This window comes from Ceratotherium simum, chromosome 18 (genome assembly GCF_057802395.1).
Source record: "Ceratotherium simum simum isolate JZ-2026a chromosome 18, ASM5780239v1, whole genome shotgun sequence".
NCBI lineage: Eukaryota > Metazoa > Chordata > Mammalia > Perissodactyla > Rhinocerotidae > Ceratotherium > Ceratotherium simum.
The window spans coordinates 57456298-57470398 of NC_141917.1; the positions used below are offsets into that span (position 1 = coordinate 57456298).

The following is a 14101-nucleotide window of genomic DNA, read 5'->3' on the forward strand; positions in this document are numbered from 1 at the left end:
CTTCCTGCACACTTCTCCCCTTGGCCGCATAACCGTTTAAAAACCACTCAGCCTCAGGGCGGGCCCCAGGCGCGCACCGACGCACGGCTCCTTGAGGCCGCGTCCCACATACAGCAACTAGAAGGATGTGCAGCTGTGACACACAACTATCTACTGGGGCTTTGGGGGGAAAATAAATAAATAAAATTATAAAAACCACTCAGCCTCAGTTTATTTCAAAAGGATCAGTGAAGCCTGCCCACATCTGCCAGACTCTGGTTCACTGACAGCCAGAAGGCACTGCGTAAGCTGAGCCTTGAAAGATGGAGAAATTGCCAGATATGGGGCCCATCCCGTGGTGTACTGGTTAAGTTCGCGCGCTCCTCTTCAGCGGCTTGGGGTTCGCAGGTTCGGAACCCCGGGCGTGGACCTACACGCTGCTTGTCAGGCCATGCTGTGGCGGTGTCCCATATAAAGTGGAGGAAGATGGGCACAGATGTTAGCCCAGGGCCAGTCTTCCTCAGCAAAAAGAGGAGGATTAGCATCGGATGTTAGCTCAGGGCTGATCTTCTTCACAAAAAAAACAAAAAGAAAAGAAAAGAAAGAAAAAAGAAATTGCCAGACAAACAAGAGGAGGAAAGGCATTCCAGGCAGAAGGAACTGCCTGGGCAAAGGTCTGAAGGCTTGGAAGAGCCTTGGCTTGGTAGAGCCTTTAGCAGGTTAATATGGCCAGAGCAGAGCTAAGAGTGAGGGTTTCAATGCCCCTGGGTACTCCCAAGTCAGACAATTACAACTTCTCTTCCTTTGCGGACACAGAAGCAGGAAGATTCAGCCTTCTAGGGTCTGACAGTGGTACCAGGAAGATTCAGGCTACTCCAGTCTCTGCACGGTTTAATCCAAGGGCAGAAGGAAAGAAAGGGTATTTCAGGCAGAAGTTACAGCATGGCCAAAGGCCCCGGGGGTGTGAGAGAATTGAGAACCTTCAACTATTCACAGATGGGCCATCGTGGCTAGAGCAGAGAGGGTACATGGGTGCAAGCAGCAGGCATAATTTTTAAGGGCCTTGAATGCTAGGCTGAAGAGCTTGAAATGTTTCCCAAGGGCAATAGGGAGCTATGGAGGGTGTGTGAGCAGCGGAAGGGAACAGTAAGATCTCTGTCTCCGGGGCCTGGGTGGGGAAGGGAGTGGAGGAAAGGAGGGAAGGGCTGGGGAGCTCAGGGAGGGAGCTGGGCTGGCAGCCACGTGGGAGGGGAGAGGCTTGGGCTGTGGCTCTGGATGGAGACAGGAGGTCCTTTAGAGATGGATGCAGAAAAAATGGGCAGGATGCAGGGCCCATCTGGGCTCTAAGGAACCCAGCTTTTATGCAGGAGAAACAGCAGCTGGCAGAGGAAGCAGAGATGAGATGGCCAGAGAGGTAGTAGGGAATAAGGAGAGCGTGTTACGATTCAGTTCCCTGGTGCCCCGCCGGCCATGTGCAAAATGCCTGTTAAAACTCCCATGGCGCTGTGGGAAAATGCTGTAATTATCCCCGCTTTACAGATAAGGACACTGAGGCTCAGAGGTTGGAGGAGCCATGTGCTTAGAGGCCGAGGTGAGGAGGGACTGGCATCTCAGGAGCTGGACACGTGTCCTCTGCTGGGGCTGGAGGAAGCCGCTGTCCTTGAGGAGGAAACCGCACAATAACAAGTCACATGACCAGGGGAGGGGGCTTCCTGTTTCCCGGCCCCTCCCAGGCCAGCCTTGGCTAGCCTAGGCCTGAGCGGGCAGTGGCCAGAGTGACCCCAAGAGTGTGCAGGGCCTCAAGCCTCTGACTAAGGTTCTCCCAGAGGAACAGAGCAGTAGAAGTAGAGCGGGCTGAGGGGACCAGCCTCAGGACTGGGGCCTCTGGTTCAGAAGCACCCTGGGGAGGAGAGGGGATTCTCGAAGTCCTCGTCCTAGGGAAGGGAGCACAGAAGTAGGGAAAGACAAAGGAGACGGAGGAGAAGGGGGAGGTGTGGGCAACCTTGGTAGATAGTGAGCTGCCTGTCAAGGGAGGCATTCAAATGTGCCAAGTCAACATAACTCAAGATCCCTTCCAGAGGGGAAAATGAATGCCTGTTTCAGAGAAGACGACATTGAGGCTGTCATTTGCTCAGGAAACCAAAAGCCAGAGCTGAGATCAGTCTGTGGTTTTAGAGGGTGAGGGAGGAGGAGGATTCAGAGGAGACTGATTTCTGGACAGCAATGAGTGCCCGGGCCACACGACCCCGAAGCCGACGAGGGAGGCACGCTCCACCTGTAAGTGTCCCTCTTCCTGCCACACCCAGCTCCTTGGGACCCCAGGGCCCAGCCCTGCCTAGCTCAAAGCTCAGCCCCGGGGTCATTTGCAGGGTGAGCTGGACCCTGTGGCAGAAAGTTCAGAGGAGGCTGAGGCGGCCAGTGGGAGTTCTGAGCTGGGCCCTGCGCACTCTCAGGAGAGCTGCAAGCTGGAGCCGCTGGGCCCTGAGGTGGAGGCCAGAGGGCAGGGCATGGGGAGCAGGTAAGGCCCCTTGGTCTGTGCTCCCCACTTCAGCCCTGGTGCAGTTCCGCCACCCACAGATCTGCCTGTGTCCCTCCCCTGCTCACACCCATGCGAGGGCTCCCCATTGCACTCCTCAGGCTGACTTTCAAGGCCCTGTATAATGCAGCCCCAGCCTCGACACACAGCCCCTGTGTGCCAGCCACCCCAGATGACCCCACTTCCAGAACCTTCCATCTCTTGCTTCTTCACAGGACCAACAAAGAAGCTAATGGGGCCTCTAGCAGGGGGCTGGCTCCAGCACCCGAGGGACCCCATGATCCTGCAGAGGAAGCCCACCATGCCCCAGAGGCAGCCCCATGGGATGGGGAGACTGTCCCCCCCAGGCCTGGAGCCCCCGATGTATTTCAGACCCTACAGCATGCTCTGAGCTCACTGGAGGCAGCCGCTGCGGCCTGGCGCCGCAGGCCCCCGAGCTGTGCCGGGCCAGTGGAGGAGGAGGGCAGAAGCGAGGGGAGAACAAGGCCCTGCTTGGAGCAGGAGGGGGCAGGGGGCTGCCAGCGGGAGGCGGCCCGCCTGTGGGAGAGGAATGCCTGGCTGCGTTTGGCCCTGGGCAGCCGTGAAGATGAGCTGATCCGTACGCAGGCCTCCCTACAGGCCATCCAGGCTGAGAAGGACACGCTGCAGAGAGAGGTGAGTGGAGCGGTCCTGCCTCCCAGGGCTCCCTGCCCGAGGGAGGAAGCATGCCTGGTGTGGGCGACGTCCAGTCATTTGTTCATTCAAAAAACTTTTATGGAGCACTGACTGTGAAGCCACAAAGAGACAAAGGTCCCTTCCAATGTTAGTTAAAGCAATCACGGAGGCCCACTGAGGAGGTGACACTTGGATAAAGACCACAAGAAGGTGGGAGAGGAGTCATGCAAGGATCTGGAGGAAGAACATGCCAGGCAGAAAGGGAACAGCAGGGGCCGGCCCCGTGTCTTAGTGGTTAAGTGCGCGTGCTCCGCTACTGGCGGCCCGGGTTCAGGTCCTGGGCACACACCAACGCACCGCTTGTCCGGCCATGCTGAGGCAGCGTCCCACATACAGCAACTAGAAGGATGTGCAACTATGACATACAACTATCTACTGGGGCTTTGGGGAAAAAAAAGGAGGAGGATTGGCAATAGATGTTAGCTCAGAGCCGGTCTTCCTCAGCAAAAAAAAGAGGAGGATTGGCATGGATGTTAGCTCAGGGCTGATCTTCCTCAAAAAAAAAAGGGAACAGCATATGCAAAGGCCCTGAGGTGGGCAAAGTAATTGGCATGTTCAAGTGAGGAGGCCAGTGTGGGGGCGAGTGGGAGAAGACAAGGGCACAGGGGTGACAGGGGCAGATCCTGCAGGGCTTTGTGGGATGCGGGGAGGATTTGAGCTTTTGTTCTAAGGTGGGAGCCACAGAGGGTTCTGAGCAGGGGAGGGTCCGGACTGATGCAGGCGTTCACAGGCGCCCTCTGGCGGCCGTGGGAAGAACAGCCTGTGGGTCACAAGGGTGGAATCCTAGAGATTCACGGGGTGCAGACACCGGATACTGGAAGTTGTGGAGGTGGCGAGAAGTGGGCAGCTTCTGGGTGATGTGGAGGTGGAGCTGGCAGGTGGGGTGTGAAAGCTAGAGAGGGTTGGGGACAAGCCCTGGTTTGGGGGCTGAGGGGCTGGAAGCAACAGATGGGGAGGCTGCGGGAGGGGCAGGCCTGGTGGGAGGAGACCAGGAGCCGCCTGGGTCCTGATAAGCTCAAGATGCCCGTGAGCCGCCCACACAGGCATCAGAGGGGCAGCTGTACGTCCGAGTCCAGAGCTCGGGGGAGAGGTCGGGGGAAGGACAAGTTTGGGCATCCTCAGTATGTGGGTGGCATCTGAAGCCGTGTGGATACTGGCTGGAGGATACTGTGGGGAGCAGGCCTCACCTGCCATGGGACCAGGTGGCGAGACTGCGGGAGCCCAGCACAAGGGAGAGACTTTTCCTCTCGAGTGCGGCCCTCTTCCAGGCTGAGAAAGAGAAGTCTTTTTTTTTTTTTCTCTCTCTCACCCCCTACCCCCCACCTCTGGCAACCATGAATGTGTTCTCTGTATCTGTGAGTTCAATTTTTTTGTTTTGTGGATTTTTTTTTTTAGATTCCACATGTAAGTGAGATCATATAGTATCTGTCTCTCTGTGTCTGGCTTATTTCACTTAGCATAATGCCCTCAAGGTCCATCCATGTTGTCATAAATGGCAAGATTTCCTTCTTTTTCACGACTGAGTAGTATTCCATTGTCTATATATACCACCTCTCCTTTATCCACTCATCAGCTGTTGGGCACTTGGGTTGCTTCTACGTCTTGGGTATCGTGACTAATGCTGCAGTGAACATGGGCTGCAGATGTCTTTTGGAGTTAGTGTTTTCATTTCCTTCAGATACCAGAAGTAGAATTGCTGGATCATATGGGTGTTCTATTTTTTTTTTGATAATTTTATTTATTTATTTTTTCCCCTAAAGCCCCAGTAGATAGTTGTATGTCATAGCTGCACATCCTTCCAGTCGCTGTATGTGGGACGTGGCCGGAGAAGCGGTGCGTCGGTGTGCGCCCGGGATCCGAACCTGGGCCGCCAGCAGCACAGCGCGTGCACTTAACTGCTAAGCCACGGGGCCGGCCCTGGGTGTTCTATTTTTAATTTTTTTTTTTTAATAATTTCATCGATACTTTTTTTTTTAAAGATTTTATTTATTTATTTTTCCCCCCAAAGCCCCAGTAGATGGTTGTATGTCATAGCTGCACATCCTTCTAGTTGCTGTATGTGGGACGCGGCCTCAGCATGGCCGGAGAGGCAGTGCGTCGGTGCGAGCCTGGGATCCGAACCCGGGTCGCCAGCAGTGGAGCGCGCTCACTTAACCACTAAGCCACGGGGCCGGCCCCTATTTTTAATTTTTTTGAGGAACCTCCATACTGCCCTCCATAGGGCTGCACCAATTTCCATTCCCGCCAACAGTGCACACGTGTCCCTCTTCTCCACATCCTCGCCAACACCTGTTCTCTCTTCTCTTTGATGACAGCCATTCTGACAGGTGTGAGGTGGTGTTTCACTGTGGTTTTGATTTGCATTCCCCTGATGATCAGTGATGCTGAGCATCTTTTCATGAGCCTGCTGGCCATCTGTATGTCTAAGGAAAGAGAAGTCTTTTTTTTTTTTTTTGTGAGGAAGATCAGCCCTGAGCTAACATCCATGCCAATCCTCCTCTTTTTGCTGAGGAAGACCAGCTCTGAGCTAACATCTATTGCCAATCCTCCTCCTTTTTTCCCTTTTTCTCCCCAAAGCCCCAGTAGATAGTTGTGTGTCATAGCTGCACATCCTTCTAGTTGCTGTATGTGGGATGCGGCCTCAGCATGGCCGGAGAAGCGGTGCGTCAGTGTGCGCCCAGGATCCGAACCTGGACTGCCAGTAGGGGAGCATGTGCACTTAACCGCCAAGCCACGGGGCCAGCCCCCATGGAAAGAGAAGTCTTGAGTGACTGAGTGACTTGCCCTATGTTGTATAGTGAGGGATTTGATGGGGTGAGTAGCTGGGGTTCCTGCTTTCCATCTGGGGCTCTTGCCACTGCCCCAGGAACAGGTCTTAGAGAGAGCTGGCAGGTGGTTGGAGCCCCCAGGCCTAACATCCCCTATCCCCCTGTCTCCCTCCCCCCAGGTCCAGGAGCTGCAGGATTCCCTGCTGAGGCTGGAGCCCTTCCCACCTCCCTCCCGTGGCCAAGCGGGGGGCTTGGGCAGTGGTTCCAGCAGCTCTGGGGCAGATGAGGAGCCCTGGGGGACTCATGTGAGTGTGGGAAGCTCAAAACCATGATCTTGAGATCCTTAGGGTTTGAGGTGGTGAGACTCAAATCCTGGTCCTGCAATCTGATAGCTTCTGGGGTTGGAAAAGGCCTAAACCCATGATGCTGGGCTTTCGATGACAAATGGGTGAATCAAGTCACATCTTGCTGGCAGGACCCCTTCTCCCTGGCTCACCCCCTGCTCCGGCGCCTCCAGAGTGATTCCAGCACCCAGATGCTTGGGCCTCTCCCCACCCAGCCCCTCGCCCCTGAGATGCACATCATGGAAGCCCAGATGGAGCAGCTCCGGGGGTAAGAGACAGAAATGCTGAGCTTGTAAGGGCACAGGCACCTCCCCAGCTGGGATATAAAGCCAGGCGTCTGGAGCTGGAGCAGGGACAGGGAGGAGGGGGGTGGAAACCAACCAGGTCCTCACTGCCCTGCCAGGCCTCTCACTTTCCCTCTTCTCCACCATCGGGGGCAGGAGCATCGAGAAGCTCAAATGCTTCAACCGTCTGCTGTCTGCTGTGCTCCAGGAGTACAAGGGCCGGTGTGAGGGCCTCAGCATGCAGCTGGGCCAGCGGGAGGCCGAGGCCACTGCACTGCGCCTGGCCTTGCAGTACAGGTCCGTGCACCCCGCCCATGGTGTCACTAGCTGGGAAGAGAGTGGGTGTGCTCAGAAGATGGCCCCAGGGGGCTGGCCCGGTGGCGTAGTGGTTAAGTTCACACGCTCCACTTCAGCGGCCCAGGGTTCACGGGTTCGGATCCCCAGTGCAGACCTACGCACTGCTCATCAAGCCATACTGTGGTGGCGTCCCACATAAAAAATAGAGGAAGACTGGCATAGATGTTAGCTCAGGGCCAATCTTCCTGAACAAAAAAAAAGAAGAAGATGGCCCCAATCCACAGAGGGAGGCAGGGTCCTTGCAGGAAAGCACCTTCCCCCACCACGAAAATTAATTTAAGGCAATTTTAGTCAAAGGGTGCTGAAGGAGTTTGCAAGCTCCTGGGAGTGAGGGTGTGAAGTGAGGGATCCAGGAGCAAGTGGGGACATCCCCTACACAGCAAGATGGGGCTGGGTGTCCTGGAGTTCTCAGACCCAGTGTCCCACAGTGAGCACTGTGAGGAGGCATATGGGGCCCTGCTCACTCTGGGGGGAGCGGGCTCAAGAGCAGCAGAGGAAGCCCTCACGAGTGACCTGGAGGTGGTGGAGAAGGAAGCTCAGAGGCTGCTGGCACAAGAGGAGGCTCCCGTGGATGGAGGGACCCTGAGGGATCCACAACCAAGGTATCCCTGAGAACCCTGGGAACTGGGCGGGCCAGTGAGTGGGGTCCTAATGGAGAATGGGGCTCCCAGAGCTGGCCCTGTGTTGGAGGTTGGCCTGGCTCACCATGGTTGGCGTGAGCCCTAACTGGAGTTGGCTGGTGGCTACTCAACAAAGTTGGCCTGGTGGTTGACAGCCATTGGGGTTGGTATAGGACATACCAGGGTTGGCGTGAAGATGGATGATGGTGCCCACTAATTAGAACTAGCATGATGGGGCCGGCCTGGTGGTGCAAGCGGTTAAGTGCACACGCTCTGCTGCAGCGGCCCGGGGTTTGCCGGTTTGGATCCCAGGCGCACACCGATGCACTGCTTGGCAAGCCACGCTGTGGTGGCGTCCCCTATAAAGTGGAGGACGATGGGCACGGATGTTAGCCCGGGGCCAGTCTTCCTCAGCAAAAAAAAAAGAGGAGGATTGGCAGATGTTAGCACAGGGCTGATCTCCTCACAAAAAAAAAAAAAAAAAAAAAGAACTAGCATGATGGTGCTTAAAGGGCTTGGGCTGATGTTGGTACCCACTGGGGTTGGCATGATGCTGCCTAACAGAGTTGGCAAGCTGAGTGATGGCATCCACCGTGATGGCATGAGTGACAGTGCCCATCGGGTTGGTGTGATGGTGTCTACCATGTTGGCATGAGCAACAGTGCCCACTGGCATGATGGTGTTCACTATGTTATCTTGATGGATGAGGTGGCCCATTGGGGTTTACATTATGGTGCCCACCAAGTTGGTGTGACAGCACCCATCACAGATGCCTGAGATCCATTATATTCAGTAAGATAGAAGATGATGGAGCCCACTAGTGTTGGCATGAAGTTAGCAAAACCATGTCTGCCAGTGTTGACATAGGCCCCTCTTCTGTTTCCCGTAGCCCCGATGGCAGCAGTGTGGATAGGCCCACACCACAGGAGGTGGCTACCCAGCTCCGGGGCTATGTCCAGCGTCTCCAGGAGCGCCGTGCTCTGGTGAAGATTCCCCCAGAGCCTGGCCCCACCTTGGCACCCATGCCCACTGTGCCCCATGCAGAAGCCATGGTGCAGGCCATTCTGGGGACCCAGCCTGGCCCAGCTCTGCCCCGGCTGGAGAAGATGCAGATCCAGCAAGACTTGGCAGCCACACGGGTACACATGGGCTGTGGTCACTGTGTAGGACAAAACCTTTTGCTGAGGCTGAGAGGGATGTGATTGGGGACGAAGTAGCAAAGGAGAGTTCTGCTGGCTGGGAGCAGGCTTCCTGGAGGGAGGAGAATTTGGAGCTGGGGTTTTGAGGGATGAATAGGAGTTTGTCCTCTGGAATCCAGTTTCTTATAAGACTCTGAATCTTATAAGACTCTGAATCTGGCTTTCCAAAATGCCCTTCCTATGGAAAAGAGATGGGGGTAGGAGACATAAGCTGGGGTTTGTAGCCTGGCATGAAGACCTACATCCACTGACCTTGTCTAAGATACTCGCCTTCTCTGAACTGCCATTTCCACGGCTGTAGTTTCTATGGGAGGACATTTCCCACCACACAAGATCATGGTGAGGGTTGGAGGGCTTGCCTAACCGGCCCTCGGTGGGTGTCTCCTGGGGCCTAAGTTTTTCCAGCAGTTGACCCTAGAGGCCCAAATTCTTTGCCCTCTCCTTGGTCTCTCAGGAGGCCCTGGCGGACCTAATGCTGCGGCTACAGCTAGTTCGGCGGGAGAAGCGGGGTCTGGAGCTGCGGGAGGCTGCCCTCCGAGCCCAGGGCCCGGCCCACGTGCTCCTGCTGGAGCAGCTGCAGTGGGAGCAGGCACAGCTCCGGACTGGGGGTGCCGACAGCAGCGGTGGAGACAGCAGTGGCGGGTGGAGCAGCGGAGACGACGAGCGCTCTCAGGTGAGCGGGCCCGGCCTGGGCATGGCAGGGCTGACAGCACACGACTGGCCAGGTGGCCCTGGGCAGTCACAGCCCTCTCTGGGCCTCGGTCCCCACTGCCGCACCAAGGACGGAGCTGAACGATTAAGCTGTATGTCCGAGTCTGTATCTGTCCTCTCTGGTTTCTTTCTTTGCGAGTACTGAGCCCAACAAGCTCCAGGGGGTTTGGTGTCTCCCACTCAGCCCTGTAGCTCCTCCCTCTTGCCCTAGACTTACTTATACCCCCTCCACTCCAACGGGCCAGTCCATGTGTTGTCTCTTCCTAAATTTTGGCTCCAGCTTCCTCCCTGAGGCCTCCTTGTTTGCCCCTTCCTGTCTAATCATGTCTGTCCTCTGCTTAAAGCCTTCAGCAGCTTCTGGAACCCTCCTTTGAATCATCTATCCCATCTCCAAACCTTTGTACATGCTGTGCCCCTGCCAGGGAACACCAGTCACTTCCCTCTTTGTCTAATTAAGTCCTCCTCCTCCTGCAGGTCTGAGCTCAGACATCACCTCCTCCAGGAAGTCCTCCTGGACTGCCTTAAGATGAGCTCTCCTGTTATTTATTTCCCTTGTTAGGAAGTAATTTTACCCTTCTTGCTGTATCTCACCAGACTGGGAACTCTATGAGGGGAGGGGCTGTGGCCACCACAGTCTGGGAGACTTCAACATCCAGCTTGGGCTGAGCACACACTCGGTCTAGGCCAATATTACTACCCTCGCTTCTGCCTCCCACAGGGCCCTCCTGCTGTCCCTGGTGGCAGCAGGGACATCAATGGCGGCCAGGTGGGCAAAATGCAGGCCTCAGAGGAGCTGGCCCAGGAACTGGCGGCGTCACTCACCCGGTGTGTGCCTGGGTCCTGGGCTGGGGATGTGTGGCCTGGGGGGCATATGGGAGAGCCCATGGGGGTGTTGTGTGCAGCGGAGGGAGGGGGTGTACCCCTGCGGACAGCTGTGTCCACGTGGAAACACCGTGGGCAGGGAGGCGGGAGGAGGGAAGGAAGACTGGATTGGTATGCTGATAGCCCCTCTCTCCCCACCCCTGCACCAGGGCCCTGGGCCTGAAGGAGCAGCTGCAGTCTCTGTGGGAGGAGCTGGAACAGATGGCTCAGAAGGGGCGAGCTAGACGTGCTCAGAGTGCTGAGCTGAACAGTGATTTATGCAAGGCTCACAGGTGGGTCCCCCTCCCCTGAAGCCCTCAGAAGAGGCCCTGGCTCTCTCTGAGCCTTGGCTTCCCCCTAGAAGGTGGGCGACCAGTTCAATCCACCCCACACCTCCCCAGTGCCTGAGGTGTGTCAGCCCCTGCTGAGTGGTGCCAGGGCCCAGGACGACCCCACCTCAAAGAGCCCCGTCTGCAGCTGGGAGCAGACAGCCCCTGTCGGGGGGTGGGGGGCTGTTGCCTGGCTCAGCCTCCCCCTCCAGCGCCCTGGTCCTGGCCTTCCTCGATGCCCACCGGAAGCAGGGGCAGCGGCAACGGCAGCTGGAGCAGCAGGTGGCGCTGATGGAGGCCCGACAGGCGGAGGAGCTGGCGCTGCTGGAGGCCACAGCGAGGGCCTCGGGGAAGCCCCGGCCGGGGGAGACCTTTCTGTAGGCCCGGCCCTGGCCGCGTCTGGACATGCTGGCCAGCTGTGGCGGGCCCTGTCACAAGCTGTCTGGAGTGACGTTATGTCACGTGGCGTGACTTTGCTTGTTGAGGCACGTTGGGCAGGATGGGGGCCGATGCGCCTGGGTGTCCGGGGCCTGAGGGGGCGGACGGTCATTTGAGACAGACTCGGTGTCTCTAGCCTGGCACCATGTGAACGGGCCACGTTAGCCGGGTCCTGCCAGAGGCAGCCGGGGCTGTGGCGTCAGCGCTCAGGGAGGTCACACAGCCGCAGCTGAGATTCTGATGCTCACCTGTCTTCAGAAGCCCCGGCAGGGGTCCCGGGCACAGGGCACACCTTCCCCTGCCTGCCCCTTCCCAAGGAGCTGCTGGGCTTGGCCTGGCAGATGCTCGCAAGACGAAGAGGCCCACATCCCAGAAAGAAGACTGAGGCCGGAAGGGTCCAGGGCGTGGAATGTCGGGGAGAAGACGGCTGGCTCCCGGGGAGAGGGAGGGGAAGGAGGACGGGACACGGGGACAGGACTCTCAGAGTCGGCGCTGAGGTAAAGGGCCTCTGGGGTGGGGCACGTAGAAGGTCCAAGCCTGCAAGTGAACTCAGGGGGTTTGTCCCGAGGGCTGAGGAACTCGGGTGCGTGCGTGCTAACGGTGGGCAGCCAGGCACGCGGGGGCCCTGGAGGGCCCTGGCCCAGGCGAAGTTCCAGCCCCACCTGCAGGCCCTGAGCGGTGGCAGTGTCCGCGTCAGGGCCACAGCAGGCGGCTGATCAGCACGTCATTTGCGGAGGCCACACCTCCCCACCCGTCCGCCTGGGTCTGCCCGGGTGGCACAGGGGGGCTGGGCGCGACCCGGCTGGCCCAGATTAGTGGCCAGCTGTCTCCTCCAGGGCGGTAGCTGAAACCCAAGACAGGGATTAGAAAGGGTTTCCACCCAGCCTGGTGGTGGGGGTGCGGTTCCCAGGCCGCACCTGTGCAGGTGTGTGCGGGCGGCTGCCTCTGCAGGGCAGGGCAAGAGCCGAGGTCTGCCAGCCACCTGGCCTCAGCCTGGTCCTCCTGACCTGCGGACTCCTCGGGTGAGCCCTGGGGCTGATGACCTTCGGACCCCGAGCACTCTCTCTGGACTGAGGCCAGCTTTGAAGAAAGCAGGGAAACTCAGGCTGGCAAGGTCGCCCGCGACAGGGCAGAGGAACGACCTTACCCCGTCTTGTCCCTCTCCCTCCCCAACAGTCCAAGAGTGACCTTAGCCCCCAGACTCACAAGGTTGCCCCTGCCAGGGGGAGGGGGAGGTGGGGGTGGGTGATAGGGAAGGGGGCAAAAGGAGACAGTCACCTGTTGGAGGGCGGGGAAGGAGTTCGAGCTGGAGGAGGGGCGGGGGCAGGTTCCCAGGCTGCCAGCTGGGTCCAGCCGTTCCCACGGGTGCCCCCGTGCAGATGGGCCCGGGCCTCTTCGTCCCAGGGCCGCGGCCACTGCAAGGTCAAATGTCACCGCGGGGCAGCGGGCAGGGTTCAGGGTGGTGGGGTCAGACCTCATCCCCCCACCCCACCCCCAAGGGCTGCGGGGGTGGGACGGCCACCAAGGGATTGCACCAGCTGGAGGGTCTAGGGTCTGCGGTGGATCTTCTTCCCCTAATCTGCAACGTGGCCCCAGACTGTCACTTGTGAACCGCCCCCCCAGACTTGTGTCCCTCAAATCCAGTTCCCTGCGCCCCCATCCCCTCCCTGATCCCCCAGCCCCTCCCTGACTCCCTTCCCTGGGCCTTCTGTGCCTTCCAAGTCTTCCTTTCTTATCCTTTCTCTGAGACCCCCACCCCAGTCCCCTCGACCAAGGATCTTAGAAAGTCCAGACCAGGACCCTAGGACCCATGTCCTCACCCCAAACACTAACCAGCCAGCACCCCCACACGGCCAGGCAGCCCCAGAACCAAACGGTCCTCCCTAACCATCCAGGCCCCCCTTCCCCAGTGGGGCTTACAGAGCAGAGAAGGCCACTCTAGTCAGGCCCAGGGAAAGTCCTTGCTCATGGCTAAGTCTACTCCTTCTTGCTTTCTGTACTTGCTAAAACCCTCCCACTTCATGTCCAGCTAGACCCTCCCTGGGCGCCCAGAGACCGAGGGCTGGCAGTGCTGTGCCTGGCTTTTCCAGAACCTTGGTGTCCTTTTAAGTGTTGTAATGTCTCTGAGCATCTCCACCGCCACCCCCCCAACCACCATGGAGAGTGCCCCCTCAGATGCCATCTTGAGAGAGACATGCCTCTTCCCAAGGCCCCTTCCTGAGAGAGGAGGGCATAGATCGCCGGCGGGGGCAGAGGGTACTGCTCTCCTGCACGCAGCCCTCCGAGGCCCAGCCATGGGCCCTGGTGTCTAGCTCTGGGCCCAGGGCAGAGCGGAGGCGACAGGACCTGCGGGACACCAAGGTGAAAGGTCATCGCAGCAAGGGCATTTCCAGCCGGTTAAACGTTAACAGGCCTAGAGCCAGAGGCTCAGGCTTCCCCAGCCTGGGGCTGCGGAGGGAATACAAAGGGTGCTTAATAAATGCTGGTGGGCCCCAGGCCGGCGTCTGGGTGAGGGTGGGGGTTGGAGGCGGGGCGGCAGCTGGGAGGCTCCGGGGAGCCTGGAAGAGACATCTGCAGTCCAGCCGGCCGCCTGGACAAACCCTTTCTGTAAAGCTCAGAAAGAAAAGGAAATTAAGGAGGAAAAGGGGCAGGCCCCGGCAGCGGTCGTGGGCATTCCTGCCGCCTCCATCCTGGCGGGCCGGCTGGGCGGGTGGGCGCCCTGCCCCCAGAGGCCTGAGATTCTGCCGAGGGGCCCCCTGACCTCGCGCCCCCGCCGGCCGCAGACCGCAACATCCCTTCCCCCTGGAGATTCCGAGCACCAGGTGTTAGCCAAGCAGAGAAGGGGTGGGGTGGGGGTCGGACGCGGCGACTTTCTGGAAGAGGAAGCAAACACAATCCATCATGCAACTGTGCAAAGAAATGCCCCAGGCTCTGTGTGTGTGTGTGTGTGCGCGCTCGTGT

The 14101-nt window shown here is 58.3% G+C and overlaps 1 protein-coding gene across 1 annotated transcript; it reads left to right on the plus strand.

The window, feature by feature from the left end:
• Window positions 1-1566: 1566 nt before the first annotated feature.
• Window positions 1567-12354, plus strand: USHBP1 (USH1 protein network component harmonin binding protein 1). Its single transcript, XM_004423058.3, has 12 exons — window positions 1567-2256; window positions 2349-2497; window positions 2731-3169; window positions 6177-6302; window positions 6473-6609; window positions 6782-6922; window positions 7411-7584; window positions 8492-8741; window positions 9256-9474; window positions 10231-10337; window positions 10544-10666; window positions 10915-12354. Exons 1-12 carry the CDS (start codon window positions 2203-2205, stop codon window positions 11081-11083), a joined length of 2088 nt encoding a protein of 695 aa, XP_004423115.1. The 5' UTR covers window positions 1567-2202; the 3' UTR covers window positions 11084-12354.
• Window positions 12355-14101: the final 1747 nt, after the last annotated feature.

Bases quoted from the DNA above. Each gene is read 5' to 3' on its own strand.
- USHBP1 (XM_004423058.3), top strand. From the start codon at position 2,203: ATGAGTGCCCGGGCCACACGACCCCGAAGCCGACGAGGGAGGCACGCT. The intron at 6,303-6,472 runs GTGAGTGTGGGA...TCTTGCTGGCAG, and splicing joins AGGAGCCCTGGGGGACTCAT to GACCCCTTCTCCCTGGCTCA. The intron at 10,667-10,914 runs GTGGGTCCCCCT...CTCCCCCTCCAG, and splicing joins GATTTATGCAAGGCTCACAG to CGCCCTGGTCCTGGCCTTCC.